The sequence below is a fragment of the Paraphaeosphaeria sporulosa genome, assembly GCF_001642045.1.
Source record: "Paraphaeosphaeria sporulosa strain AP3s5-JAC2a unplaced genomic scaffold CC84scaffold_6, whole genome shotgun sequence".
Taxonomy (NCBI): Eukaryota; Fungi; Ascomycota; class Dothideomycetes; order Pleosporales; family Didymosphaeriaceae; genus Paraphaeosphaeria; species Paraphaeosphaeria sporulosa.
This window is the reverse complement of record NW_017253365.1, coordinates 236,809-249,551: the sequence shown is the minus strand read 5'-3', so window position 1 is coordinate 249,551 and position 12,743 is coordinate 236,809. Positions and strand designations below refer to the sequence as shown.

General features: G+C 54.1%; 7 protein-coding genes across 7 annotated transcripts; 2 read left to right on the top strand and 5 right to left on the bottom strand.

Annotated features, from left to right (window-relative positions):
- Nucleotides 1-229: 229 nt before the first annotated feature.
- CC84DRAFT_790809 (sodium transport ATPase 5) lies at nt 230-3,868 on the bottom strand. Its single transcript, XM_018187400.1, has 6 exons — nt 3,833-3,868; nt 3,480-3,779; nt 3,278-3,431; nt 2,611-3,155; nt 1,232-2,558; nt 230-1,179 (listed from the first exon to the last, which is right to left on the bottom strand). The coding sequence occupies exons 2-6, from the start codon at nt 3,557-3,559 to the stop codon at nt 385-387; spliced, it is 2,901 nt and encodes a 966-aa protein (XP_018034734.1). The 5' UTR covers nt 3,560-3,779; nt 3,833-3,868; the 3' UTR covers nt 230-384.
- An 824-nt stretch (nt 3,869-4,692) lies between these two features.
- CC84DRAFT_790702 (uncharacterized protein) lies at nt 4,693-5,334 on the top strand. The gene has a single exon (XM_018187398.1). The coding sequence runs from the start codon at nt 4,868-4,870 to the stop codon at nt 5,216-5,218; it is 351 nt and encodes a 116-aa protein (XP_018034733.1). The 5' UTR covers nt 4,693-4,867; the 3' UTR covers nt 5,219-5,334.
- Nucleotides 5,265-5,849, bottom strand: CC84DRAFT_790744 (uncharacterized protein). The gene is made up of 3 exons (XM_018187399.1): nt 5,849; nt 5,554-5,803; nt 5,265-5,504 (listed from the first exon to the last, which is right to left on the bottom strand). The coding sequence occupies exons 2-3, from the start codon at nt 5,648-5,650 to the stop codon at nt 5,311-5,313; spliced, it is 291 nt and encodes a 96-aa protein (XP_018034732.1). The 5' UTR covers nt 5,651-5,803; nt 5,849; the 3' UTR covers nt 5,265-5,310.
- Nucleotides 5,850-6,487: 638 nt separating this feature from the next.
- On the top strand, nt 6,488-7,497 carry CC84DRAFT_790608 (uncharacterized protein). The gene has a single exon (XM_018187395.1). It carries the CDS (start codon nt 6,825-6,827, stop codon nt 7,329-7,331), a length of 507 nt encoding a protein of 168 aa, XP_018034731.1. The 5' UTR covers nt 6,488-6,824; the 3' UTR covers nt 7,332-7,497.
- CC84DRAFT_790609 (uncharacterized protein) lies at nt 7,498-8,265 on the bottom strand. The gene has a single exon (XM_018187396.1). It carries the CDS (start codon nt 8,137-8,139, stop codon nt 7,663-7,665), a length of 477 nt encoding a protein of 158 aa, XP_018034730.1. The 5' UTR covers nt 8,140-8,265; the 3' UTR covers nt 7,498-7,662.
- CC84DRAFT_790620 (uncharacterized protein) lies at nt 8,265-8,914 on the bottom strand. Its single transcript, XM_018187397.1, has one exon. It carries the CDS (start codon nt 8,733-8,735, stop codon nt 8,391-8,393), a length of 345 nt encoding a protein of 114 aa, XP_018034729.1. The 5' UTR covers nt 8,736-8,914; the 3' UTR covers nt 8,265-8,390.
- Nucleotides 8,915-9,036: 122 nt separating this feature from the next.
- On the bottom strand, nt 9,037-11,704 carry CC84DRAFT_1259771 (uncharacterized protein; the record flags this gene model as incomplete). Its single annotated transcript, XM_018184940.1, has 6 exons — nt 9,037-10,091; nt 10,140-10,283; nt 10,334-11,309; nt 11,359-11,471; nt 11,522-11,554; nt 11,602-11,704. 6 exons carry the CDS (start codon nt 11,702-11,704, stop codon nt 9,037-9,039), a joined length of 2,424 nt encoding a protein of 807 aa, XP_018034728.1.
- Nucleotides 11,705-12,743: the final 1,039 nt, after the last annotated feature.

The following is a 12,743-nucleotide window of genomic DNA, read 5'->3' as shown; positions in this document are numbered from 1 at the left end:
AGGGTAAAGGTTGAAGGGGTGAGCGAGGATAGCGAGGTTGAGTGCGGTGGGTGCGGTGAAAAGTGAAGGGTGCATGCTTTGCAATTGAAAGGGGGCGGTGGGGAGCAGTAAAGAGCGACCAAGTTGGATTTCTTCTTAAGTATGTAGATAGATGGACAACTGACGCAACGACAAGACTCAAAGCATCGCGAAACGAGCGTGTGGCAAAACGAACCGGAGCGCCCACGACAACGCCGCCGTGCAGATGAGACAGACCCCAACATCAGCGCAGAACGAGTGTGCCGAACCCCCTCCCCTACACGTGAACACGCAACATAGACAATTTGTATCCAACACCCACCCACTCAGCCACCACCCTCCATTCTGTCTCGGTCGTGGATGTTCTTACTTCTCCAAAACAACCGGCTGCACGCTCTCAACCCTCTCCTCGCCAGTAAGCACCTTGTGCCCGCCACTCCACAGGCCTATTCGACGCTTGATTGCCTTCCAGACCTCGATAGCAGCAATGTATATCGCCACACATCCAAAGCTCACGCCCCACTCCCACGTCATAGCGCCGTGCTTGAACACCTGCCTGTTGATGACGGGCAGATACACAATGGGGAACATGATCGTGAAGCCCGCCGTGACGGCCCAGAAGAGGAAGCGATTGCGCCAGATGGCAGGAAAGACGGAAAGACCGCGGGTCGCTGTGCTGTCGGGGTAGAGATTGAATAGACTGCGCGCGAAGTGCTTGACTTCCCAAGCAGTGACGAGCAGTAGGAGCGTGATGGTTGCGTACGTTGTCGCTCTTGCGCGGAACGCCACGCCACATGTCTCGTTCCAGCCTTCGTTGCACCCGCTGCCCAGATCGCCGCCACCGGGTCCTGCATAAGCGACGATGGCGAAGCTCAGCAGACACAGAGAGCCCATGAAGAAGCCATAGATGAATTTGTCCGTGATGAGCTCCTTGGTGAAGACGCCGACGGAGAGGTTGTGCGGGGCGCGGACCATTGAATCAGGCTGGGACTCTTCGAGGCCGAGGCCGATGGCGAGGAAGGACGAGGTGATGAGGTTGACCCAGAGGATTTCGATGGGGGAGAGCGGGAAGACTGAGTGAGCGTCGCGGTCTTTGAAGGCGAGACCAATGAGAAGGAGAATCACTTGGGCAATGTTGGAGATGAGGAGGTGCATGAGGAACTGTGAGTGTGTGAGCTGGTGTGGGTAGGAGAGACTGGGCACGAAAACTGACCTTCTGAATATTGTCGAAGAGCCGACGGCCTTCTTTCACTGCTTCGACGATCGAGGCGAAGTTGTCGTCCGTCAGTACCATCTTTGCAGCGTCTTTGGCAACGTCGGATCCTGAGCCCATGGCGATGCCGACGTCGGCCTTCTTGAGAGCAGGCGAATCGTTGACTCCATCACCTGTCATAACGCAAAATTGCTTCCTCCGATGTAGTGCTTCAACCATCTTGACCTTTGTCGAGGGGCTGCAGCGGGCGACAACAAGGGGGAGCTGCTCCATGGCGTCGACTTGGTCCTGATTCAGGGCGTCAAAATCCCTCGCAATCATGACAGCCTTTCCAATTTGCCCACGGGGTAGCGAAGCATCGAGGATATCAACAGCTCGCGCTATAGCCTCCGCAGTAGCGGGATGGTCACCCGTGAGCATGTGTACCGTGATACCTGCGACCTTACAATCGCGGACTGCCTTTTTGCTCTCTGGGCGAGGCGGGTCGTAGATGGCCACCATACCGATGAAGTTCAGACCCTGCTCCACAGCTTCACGCTGGATGAGATCCGTGTCCATTGGCAAGAGCTTATGGGCGATACACAGCACACGAAGACCATCTTTGGCCATGTTCTCTGCCATCTCGTTGATCTCGGTCTTTTCAGACTCGGGAATATCCAACACTGGCAACATGAACTCTGTAGCGCCCTTGGTGTAAACGTCTAGATGTTTGGCCTGCTTGTCTTCATAGACGACGGTCATTTTCTTGACGGATGAGTCGAATGGGAATTCAGCGGCGAGACGAATGTTGAGTCCAGAGAGTAGTTCTTCTTTGCCCATGCCGAAACGCATAGCCAAGACCTGGAGGGCGACCTCTGTGGGTTCTCCAAACGCTTTCCATTCTCCGGGGTTCAAGGTACTTTGGCCAGAAACTGTGGTTGGGCGAGTGATGGTAGCGGACTGAATGGTCGAGGCATCGGTACCGTCGTCGTCATCACTCATCATGCGTTCGTTTGCATCTTTTCTGCCAACCGTGACATCATCAGTCGTGGCCGTATACTCAACCTTTGATTGGTTGCAAAGTGCAATCGTCTTGAGGAAACGAGTGCAAGCACCATTAGGCGAGAAATTGTTAAGATCGCAACGGGTGCTATCGTGAGTGACGAAGCCACTGCTTGGGTCGTATGAGTGGGAAGTGCCATCCACTTCCAGGGTGCCAAAGCCGGGGATGATTGCCCTCCGAGCAATCATTTTACCAGTGGTAAGGGTGCCTGTTTTGTCACTGCAGATCGAAGTCACCCCACCTACGGCTTCTATGGCAGAAGATACACGGATGATAACATTGGATCTAGACGTAGATGGTTAGCGTGACCACAGATTGAAACCTTGAGTCAACTCACTTGGCCATCGCTTTAGCCCCCACGGCGATGGTGATCGTCAACACCGCAATAAGAGACTCGGGAATAACCGCAACAGCAACACAGATTCCGTAAATCAAGACTTCACCGCCAACCTGCCACTTGTTTGCCGAAAAAACAATAATAGCAAGCAGAATGGCTAGACCGAAGAGAAGAAGGGCGAACTTGCTGAGACTGATCTGAAGAGGTGTCCCGTCAAGTCCAAGAATGGATTTCACTGTCTTGACGAACTTCTTCCAGCTCTTTGCCAGCAATCCGAGGTCATTCAGTGTTTCGTCTTTTTGGCGAAGCATGTTAGCGATCTTGCCGACCTCGGTCTTCATACCGGTCGAGATGACGATGGCCCTGCAACGCCCGCGTTTCATCTCGCTTCCGGAGAAAGCAAGGTTTAGGCGGTCTCCTAGGGGAACATCTGGGTCATCGTAGACCTTCGAGGGATCCTTTTCTATAGGCTCCGCTTCACCAGTGAGGAAAGCTTCATCAGTAGAGACGTTGAAGCCATCCACGAGGCGAATATCAGCCGGGACCTTGTCAGGTCAGCATGTTGAAAGGTACAGGGCAGCTGTATCAAAGCGTCGGCACATTGTGCTATCCCAGGATAGGCAAAGTGACGTCCAAGCCCGTGCCGCCGCAGGAATGAGCTACTCACAATATTACCAGTCTCCAGCTGTACAACATCGCCAGGGACGAGGCTCACTGCTTGGATCCTGATGGTGTCTCCACCGCGAATAACGATGGATTCTGGTGCAGTCAGGCTTTTGAGAGATTCTATCGTCTTCTCTGCCTTGTAATCTTGTACGAACCTACAAAGTCAGTAGGATGCCCACGCAAGAGAACACAACGACGCTTACCCAACGACAATGTTGAGGAGGATGACTGCGGTGATAACGCCACCTTCGATGTAATCATCAATACCAAAGCTTAGAGCCATGGTGATAAGAAGGACCTGGGTACATTATGTTGGATTTCGTTGGTGAACGATTCGTACCTTCCAAGGTTCGCCCGACACAAGGAAAGCACGTACAAGTGTGAGACTGTTCGACACCTGCCTTAAGAGAAGCGCCCACAAGGATAGCCCTTCAGCTCCTTTAACCTTGTTAGGCCCATGGAGCCGAAGGCGAGATTCCGCTTGCTCGACGCTGAGACCATTGCTATGCAGATTGTCAGTGAGTTCTACGTAGTGTACATAGACATGAGAGGGTACCTGATGTCCACGTCCAGCGTCTGGGCGACTTGTGCTGCAGTCTGGCAGTGCCAAGCGATGAGCGGCGAATCATCCCCGTCGTCGCGTGACAGCGGTTGCGAAGGCTGGGGTTGGTGTTGGTGTGTAGGGGCTCCATGTTGGGCACCTAAAGGGGGTTCGGATTCTTGAGGGTTCTCCTCGGCCGTAGAGAAATCGGTTTCACCCATTCAATATAAGATACACACTCGCAAAGTGTCGGACTACAGTAGGAATAGGGAGTGGCTGCGCGGGGCCAGATATAAGGCGGGGTTACATGCCACGGCTAGCGAGCGCGCGGAGTTGGCTTGTGTGTGGGCCTACCCAAGGAAGGCGCGTGGGGAGAGGCTTGGTATCTCAATCACTCTTGCATGCCTCCCCAGTGAGGTGCAGGCACATCACATCCACTGCAGCCTTGTGCGCCCTTCCAAACCCTCTTTCCATAGCAATAATCAGTCGGTTTCCTCAGGCTGTCTCCATGAGCGGCTCTGCTGCACAACGCGTGCAGTTGCTGCTGTCCCCGGTTTGCTGAGCGACAAGAGCCTTGGCTGACGGCTCCAAGACAACAAACATACTCTTTCCTGCTGAATCTGTCCATGTAGATGCCGCATAGCCACGATGCCGAGAGGTCGGAAGAGTTGGCATAGCGTTTCATGCAGTCACCACTCATTCGATGTTGTTAACCCGTTTACTGGGTGCCCTGTTTGTAAGAAGACGCGTGCATGTCGTCTGCACCGTTCGATCCGATAGATGGACGTTTGGCCCGGCAAGTACTGTTTTGAACGCTCCCATTGGCTGATCTTAGCCTTTGTAAGCTCGTATGGTTACGACTCGTATGTTATTTGGATCGACCGCGAGCCACGTTCTGCCGCTGAAGGAAGGCTGTTCTTCTCGTGAGACGCTCCCCCGCATCCAGCGTGTAGGTCCACACTCACGGCCACTTGTCGCGGTCCATTCACAGTACTCCACCGAGATCCCGCAGCTGGTCATCCTCTGCGCGGGTTTTGTCACTGTACCGCCATGTTGGACCCTGTGGCTTGCTTTACCCAATGGCAATCGATGGCGCCACTCCGCCACGGTTTGTGCCTCCAAGCACTCCTTTGTGCATCCACAGATAGCGAGGAGAAGATAGCAACGCCGCGGTGTTGCAGTCTTCACCGCATGTTGGCGCGCTGCGGTGGTGTTGGGTCTGCTTGTCTTATCGCCATCAGCCCCGAAGAGCCTCGGCCAGTCGGCTCGCCTAGCGCTTCTCGAAGGATGGTAGCCCTGCACCCGCCTGCATCAGCATCATCGACATGGATTGTTCACGATTTCGAGGCACAGGCAATAAGACAGCTTTTCGATTCAGTCCACCACAAGATTCCGCAGTAACGCCGATTACCCAAGCCCGTTTGCTTTGTATGCCAAAGAAACCTTGCACCAAGCAGATGCCGCAGTCATAACAGTCGTAAATGCTCAACTAATCACCATCCGTCTCTCAACATCTCAGATTCTGACACGCCTGATGATCGGCGGGGCGCAAGCTGGATGTCAGCTTCGGCCCTAGCCGCCTCGATGCTCATGTTGAACGTCGAGGCGAGATACTGTGCGTAACGCTGGCGGTATGCTGCCGACTTGTCTTCATTGGACTTGTACAGCTCCCGTTTTGATGCCTGACCTGGGACAGAGGTTAGAGTTGCAGCCTTTGTTGCAGCGATCTAGTATACCCGAAGCCGAGTGGAGCACTATCGCAGGTGGGCTTGGCGAGAGCGTAGGTGACGATGAAGGAGAGGAAGAGGCGCTGTTGAAGGGAAGAGAAGGCATGATGACGGTGGCTGTGGGTTCAAGAGATCAGCGGCGAAGATGAAGTGAATTGTGGCGTTGATCTCGTCTGAACGAAATACAGTATGTATGAAAAGGTGAGGGTGCGATAGGTGTGTAGCTGAAGCTAGAATTGAAGCTCGATGATTGTTGCTGCTTCGAGGAGTAAGCAGGGACTTTATATGCGCACGTCAACCTCACCGCATCAACAGACAATAAGATCAGAGACGGATACCGATGGTAACACGTTCTCCTGCATCTCGATCAGGGCCCAGTATTACGCTACGATTGGCAGCTGAGTTTTACCAGGGACGGGCAACATGGATCGGGTATAGTGCGCCATTTTTCTTAGACGCTCCACTTCACCGCCAGAACCCGATTCAGCCAACGAAAGTCTGGGGAAGGTCGAGATGTTTCAGGGGAATAATACATCCCAGTCTATTCTCGGGATCGCGCTTTTCTGGCCATGCACCACTGCGCCCCAATGCCGGTTACTTGATTTCAATCCAGGGATCGACGTGGTAACGGCTAGGTCCACGATAGCCAGCTCTGAAAGGAAGTCCACGATGCATTGGCATTATACCGTTTTCCACGGTCAGGGCCTCGCTATGACTAACGATCAGATCGCGTGCATGCTGAGTTTTCGCCACCATTTACTGGGCGGTTTCTAGAACCGCTAATGATGACACAAGGTACGCAGCGAAGCATGCCATACGACAACATGATGACGACCCGCTCATGCCGTGGATCCGCCGAGTGGGTTTGTGGATACAGCCGTCGCCGTACCGTACCCACTGTTGTTGCTGTTTTCGACATTTCTGCACCACCCTGCGCGTTGCTGCAGCAAAGTGTGCCAGCAAGCTGTGCCACGCTCAGCGTTATCGTTTCAAGACTCGCACATGCCGCGATAAAATGGAACCTTCATTTCTGGACCCATCGTGGAATGCGCTCGCCTGCACGCCCCCTGCAACTAACTTCAGCACAGCTCTTAACCCGCCACAAACCGCGCTCAATGGCTCGTCTCCCTTATCGCACGTTGTGCCTCTGAATCGTCACTGTGTGCGCCGAGCAGCACTTGTGCCTTTACGACGGACAGCGCATCGACAAGGTCTGCTCGACGTGCATCTCACGCGCCGCCTTCTTCTCGATCCCGAAAGTTAGAGCGGTGTTTGTTAGGATGACACCACACCGCGTCGGTGGTGTCGGTCTCGTGCCTCATTATGGCATGGAAATGGCTAGATGCCCCATCGGAAACCACAAACGTCACGATGGTCTAGGCAAGCCATTGCAACGAATTCCATGCTGGGTGGCTGTCACGAGGGCTGTCCGACGTTCCGCTGTCGATCAGAGGGGCTTTGCTTGTTGCGGGGCCGTCGCTAGTCTGGTGTCGGCAATCACCCCTCACCGTGCCTGGGCGCATGGGGCGCCGCCGCATACGCCGCACGCCGTCACTATGCCCGCTGACTCTGCTGGCGGGGGTCATGCTCCGCTTTGTTTGTTTGCATATGGTCCGGAAAACAGAAGCCGTCTGTTTGGACCCTCATTTTCGATGAAAGAGAAAGTCTCAGACGTCTCGGGATTTAGTACTCGCATCGGCAGTGTCGGGTGCGTGCCTTCACGCAGCTGGGCAACTTGGCTCGCCACAGGCCTTGCAAGTTGCGATGCTCTGCAACACTGCAAGTAGATGATTCTAATGGACGACTCTGGATACGAAACCCAAGAGCTCACGCATACTCGCTCCAGCGAATGCATATCAACGAGTCTGGGGCTTGCATACCGGTCAAAGACATACCCATATAACGATCCGAGATGTGCAACCCTGCAGGACCACTGGTCCAGCTTTCGCAGAGTCACTCTCAAACCACCAGCACAATTCAATGCAACATTCTACCCTGTCCATTCCAGGTCTTCTCACATGTTCGTCGCAATTCCCGCGCTCTAGGCACGCCCTGAGGCATTTTCCACCTGCGCTAGCACTACCGACGCCTGGGGTCACTACCAACTCTAATCAGACTTCACCTCCGTTGCTTCGCCATCGCAAGAACCTGGAAGATCCAACATGGCTGAACCAGATGATCACCTAGACGCTGCTTCCTCGAACGACGATGCACTAGAACAGTTCCGACGCGCGATTTCCATCCTTCCGATACCGCAAGTAGCGACGCAATCACGCCGAATATATAGGCCGTTGAGAGCGAAAGGGGAAGTGCATGAGCAATTATCGCGCGGGAGATGAGAAGCATGCTAGCCTGCGCGAGTTTTGAGAGGCCGGGAAGTGAGTCCTCCGAAGCTTGAACGGATGCGAACGATGTTGTATCACATTTCTGCCCAGGAGTCGTATCCAGATTCGCTTTACGGCATTTTGGACAGCCTGTGTCGGTTGTCAGGTAAGGCCAGGTTCTATGCCTACTCCCTGGCAGCAGACGGGCGCACAGCTGCGTCCGCGCAACAGTCGCTTCACAAACGATAGTGGAAGCATTAAGGATCTTCATTGGGTTTCTTCCTGTAGAGCATGCCGCAATTCATAAGATCAAGTGCTGTCCTCGGCGCGAACCAGGAAACCATCACGCTCGAGCGCCCCTTTTCCAACATACCCGTCTCCCCCGCGTGCCTCTGCCACACACGTCCTTCCCACACCCCCATACCGCTCAACAAGAACAACAACACCCCGGCGACAGTACCCACCGGAGTCAGACTCTCGTCTTACCTACAAACCTCTACGTTCCCAAGACACGATCTTTGTCTAGAGCATCTGCCGTGCTAGGACATTTCCCTCAACTGCATCAACACAGCCGCGATGCGGCATTTTTACCCCTATCAAGATGGCGTGATTATGCTGCGTCCTTCCCCTCAGTTCGCATACACAATGTGCAGAGTCAGCAATTGTCGAAGCGCCGTCTAATGAGGAGCAGTATGACGGCTTGATGCGTGATTTTGGCGCTGGTGACACCGTGCCATGGATTTGTGGGTGAGGAGACCTGCGGCTGGAAGTCCCGCGAAGAGGACGATACGCGGAGCTGCGTGAATCATTACGTGCTCGTTTCGTAGTGTTGGGGCGTGATGTCCTGCGGTTCGTCACTGCTTTCATGCATAGCTTGGATGTGTGAGCACCGCACTTCGGAGGATGGGCCGTAAAAGGACCGAGTGAGCCTTTGAACGGACGTTCGATGCTGGGAGGTAAGCACTGCGCGATTATCTTGTACTTCTCGGCACTGAGTTGACTGCGGCGAGGTCATAGGGGCGACCGGGCGCTGGTTGAGCGTCAAGGCACTGGCCTTAGCACCAGCACCCCAGGACGCTGAGAAATCAACAGTCTAATCGACGTCATTGCAGTTATATGAGTGTACATACGCTCAGACTGTTCAGCTGTCGACATCTTCCTCCTTTCGCTACCACATCCCCATCTCCATCTGCGGCGCCGCCGGCATCTCCCACCTCCTCTCCCCTGCCGCCCCCGTCGCATTCACACCCGCACTCAAGCTCGGCGGTACATCTTCCGCCCTCGTCCCCCACGCACTCTCCGCCGCTCCCAGCGTCAACTCCAGCGTGCCCCCCTCCAGGAAGAAGCTATGCTGCAGCCAGTTCCTTGTGTACGCCTTCCCATTCAGCGTTGCAGACTGAATGTAAATATTCTTGCCCTGAGGATCAAAATTGACGTTCTTGATCGTCGCCGTCTTCCCCGTCTGGCCGTTCCTGATGGAGACTGACTCGAAGAACGGGGGCGTGATGAAGTACACGTCCTGCCCCGCATTAGGGAAGATGCCCATCATGGTCAGCGCCTCGAAGGAGCCCATGGCGCCGCTGTCGTCGTTGCCTGGGATGCCGTTGACGGTGTCGTTGAACTGGCTCGGGATGTAGAAGTGCGCGCGCTCGGCCGACTTGGCGGGACGCCCGGCGTAGTGGTACAGGAAGACTTTGAGGAAGGCTTGCTCGTCGCCGATGTAGGCCATGCCCGAGTCGTGGAAGAAGTCGAGCCGCTTGACGAAGGTGTCGGAGCCGCCCAGCGTTTGGACCAAAGTCTTCATGTCTCCTGGTGCGAAGAAGGTGTACAGCCAGACAGGGCCTTCGTAAGTTTCGCGGCCGCTCGGGTTGAGGTAGCAGCCGGTGAATTCCTGGAGCGGGCTGCAGAAGATGGGGTCTTGGAAGCCCCAGGTGCCGTTCGTGTAGCGCGGCTGTAGGAAACCTGTGAAGCCGGTATCGGTGCCATTGATGGTGGAATTTTGGTCGGCCTTGAACATGTTGTAGAAGTTGCCGGAGCGCTTGAGGTACTTGTTGTAGTCTGCCGTGTGTCCGAGAGCGAGGGCCAGCGTGGCAATGACGAAGTCGTTGTAGGCATACTCGACTGTCCGTGATATGGAACGCGTCTCTGTGCCCACGCCATCAAGGTCAAGATTCTCGGTCGGAATGTAACCCAGATTCTTCCAAGCCGCGAGACCTCCTCGACCTTTCAAACATCAGTATAGGTGCCGAAGCGGGAAATTATTAGGCTTGCCTTCGATGTCCCAGTTTGGGGGTTCTACCTCGGCGTCTGTGACGAGGGCCTCGTATGCCAACTTCCAATCGATTCCATTCGTGATGTTCTTCAAGTAGGCATCAACGATAACGATATCCGCATTTGAACCGCCTTGAGTGAAACCTAGCTGGAGTCAGTTACTCCGTTGGCACAAATAGTGTAGCTGACCGTACCTTTACAGAAGCTCATGCGGCAGTCTGGTAAAAATCCCTCGTGTTTGTATATGTCAAGGAGACTTCTCACCATCAGCGTTTGGCTGTGTGGGTCGAGCAGTGTGATCAAAGGATGGATGCTGCGGAAACTGTCCCATATGCAATAGTAGCTGTCATAGTATGGCTCGTCCGACTTCCAGAGCGGGTTCTCTCCGGTGTAGTCCTGCGGACTGATCATGCTGCGATATACGCCGCTCCAGAATGCCGTCTGAATGACCTCACTCGCGCCTCCCGGCACGATCTTGATAACATCAAACTTCTCTTTCCAGACCTTCTCAGCAGCTGCGACCGTGCCATCAAAGTCGAAGTCAGCCTGCTCTTTCTCGGCGTTTTGACAGGCTTGGGCCTCGCTGATGAACGACAGCCCGACGCGCACGAGCATCTGATTGTTACTGGTAGGCTTCTGAAATTGTACGAACCCACCGGCTGGACGCTCAGCATAGCGTTCGGTCTCGGTGATGGATCTGAGCGATTTCGCTTTTGTAGTAGCACGCGAGTTGGAGAATACTCCAGAATCTTTGATTTGCGCACCCTTGAAATCAACGCATACGTACGACGAGTAGCGCCCTATGCCAAAACTGGGAGAGAACGAACCGCCAGCAGTGATGCGGCCTGACTGCCCGTTGATATTGATGGAGGCATTGGTCCTCGTTTGTGGGAGGTCTTGGAGCTCGAGAGATATATGCGGGCTGAGCGTGGTGTTTGGTGTCAAGGGATTCTCCGGAAATGTGAAACGATACAACGCCGTGCGGTTCGTTGTGGTCATTTCGGCGCGGACACCCGATGCGATTGTGATATCGAAGTAACCAGGTTTCGCGTGAACTGTGCCATTGATACGCGGGGTCGCGCGTTCCCAAGAGGTATAATTGCACGCATTGATGTCGCCATTCGGACAGCCTGCTTGCGCGAAGATGGGGAAATTGCCCAAGCTACGAGCCTGGCCGAATTAGTATGGTAGCCAGCTGTACGCTTGCATGAATACCTACTCCTCCTGTGCCAGAATCATGCATGTGCGAAAACCCTATAATGGAGCTATTATCCGAGCTGAAGCCACCTTGGTTCTCGTCGGCATTTGTATCTGGACATGCTTTTGCCATGCCTGTCTCTCGTGAGCGTTGTGAAGCTGAGAATCGCCCTTGATCATCATACCGAACGGCAGCGTCGCACCAGGAAAAACATGGCCTGGGATATGTCAATTGTGCCTTGTCTCGGATTCCTACGATATATACCTCCATTGACTGTACCGATGAGTGGATCTACGTATTCAAAGGCCGTCTTCTGCGCGCCCACGGCCGTAGTGCAGGCCGTAACAATAGCGTATATCCGCCACATATTTCGGGTTTCTGTTGCTACCGAGACCCCTGAACTAAATTGAGAACCGCGTGCGAGAGGAAAACGCGCTGCGTGTGTCCTCGTCCCCTATTTAAGCAGCGCATTCCACTGCACTTGGCAGGTGGCCGGCCCACACTCGCATATGCTCTTCCAAGGCTGCGTCGCGTTACATCGTGACCGTTTTATTGAAGCATGCGCACCTGCAGGAACGGGAAGGTTGTTCAGTTTAGCCAGAACAAGTAGCCCGTGTTCGGCAGTGGCTGCGGGGTACATAACTAGCGGGGGTGTAAGGACGTCATGGGAGTATACAGGAAAGTTCCCGGAGGAGTTGTGGCCGAAGGGAACAATGCTGTCGTCCTGTAGCATGTTCAAGTGGGGATAGTTGCCTATGTACCTAGAGTTACTTGGTAGTGATGTACGGTTGCATCGTGCTCCTCCCCGCATAAAATGGATTTAGTCTCTGTCGATCAGATACGGTTGGAAGCTGCGTAGACCGCATGTGAACCTTTTGAAACCGTCCTACGATGGTATATAAAGAGTGCTTTCAATATCTAGACAATTGATGCAAAATTGATGTTCTGAGATTGGGCGTTTAGCTGGCTAGCCGAGATATTTCCCGGCAGTAGGATCCTTGTTGGGCGGTGCTCATGCCTTGGGAGACTCCAAAACTGCTGAAAGCACTTCTCTAAAATCAACTAGTACGCTACGATAAGGATCTTGTGCGTGAAAGCAAGGATGGAAAGCAGTGGAAAGCGCCCCTATCGAATGTAACGTGAAATTTACACGCATAGCACTCCCTCGCGCGTTTGCGAGTCGCGACAGTTGAGTGCAAATTTTTCGGCAACAGTTTCTGACAAAGGGAATCCGAGTTTCTTGTCTTGCCAAAATTTTGTGTATTCTCATCGCCTGTAGGATGTTGAGGCGGCTGGTAGGGTGTGGAATCTCGGATGGATCTGCGGCAGCCATGGGCCAGCCACGTCCGCGACGGGCGGAGGGAGCCGAAAATCGCGAAAATCGGAAGGAAATTGCAGCTAGCGGG

Excerpts from the sequence above, each read along its gene's own strand:
- CC84DRAFT_790809 (XM_018187400.1), bottom strand. The coding sequence starts at position 3,559 with ATGGCTCTAAGCTTTGGTATTGATGATTACATCGAAGGTGGCGTTATC. Across the intron at positions 3,156-3,277 it reads AGCTGGAGACTGGTAATATT|GTCCCGGCTGATATTCGCCT; the intron begins GTGAGTAGCTCA and ends TGACCTGACAAG. Across the intron at positions 1,180-1,231 it reads TCTTCGACAATATTCAGAAG|TTCCTCATGCACCTCCTCAT; the intron begins GTCAGTTTTCGT and ends ACACACTCACAG.
- CC84DRAFT_790609 (XM_018187396.1), bottom strand. The coding sequence starts at position 8,139 with ATGAAGATCCTTAATGCTTCCACTATCGTTTGTGAAGCGACTGTTGCG.
- CC84DRAFT_790744 (XM_018187399.1), bottom strand. The coding sequence starts at position 5,650 with ATGCCTTCTCTTCCCTTCAACAGCGCCTCTTCCTCTCCTTCATCGTCA. Across the intron at positions 5,505-5,553 it reads AGTGCTCCACTCGGCTTCGG|GTCAGGCATCAAAACGGGAG; the intron begins GTATACTAGATC and ends CCTCTGTCCCAG.
- CC84DRAFT_790608 (XM_018187395.1), top strand. The coding sequence starts at position 6,825 with ATGACACCACACCGCGTCGGTGGTGTCGGTCTCGTGCCTCATTATGGC.
- CC84DRAFT_790702 (XM_018187398.1), top strand. The coding sequence starts at position 4,868 with ATGTTGGACCCTGTGGCTTGCTTTACCCAATGGCAATCGATGGCGCCA.
- CC84DRAFT_790620 (XM_018187397.1), bottom strand. The coding sequence starts at position 8,735 with ATGAAAGCAGTGACGAACCGCAGGACATCACGCCCCAACACTACGAAA.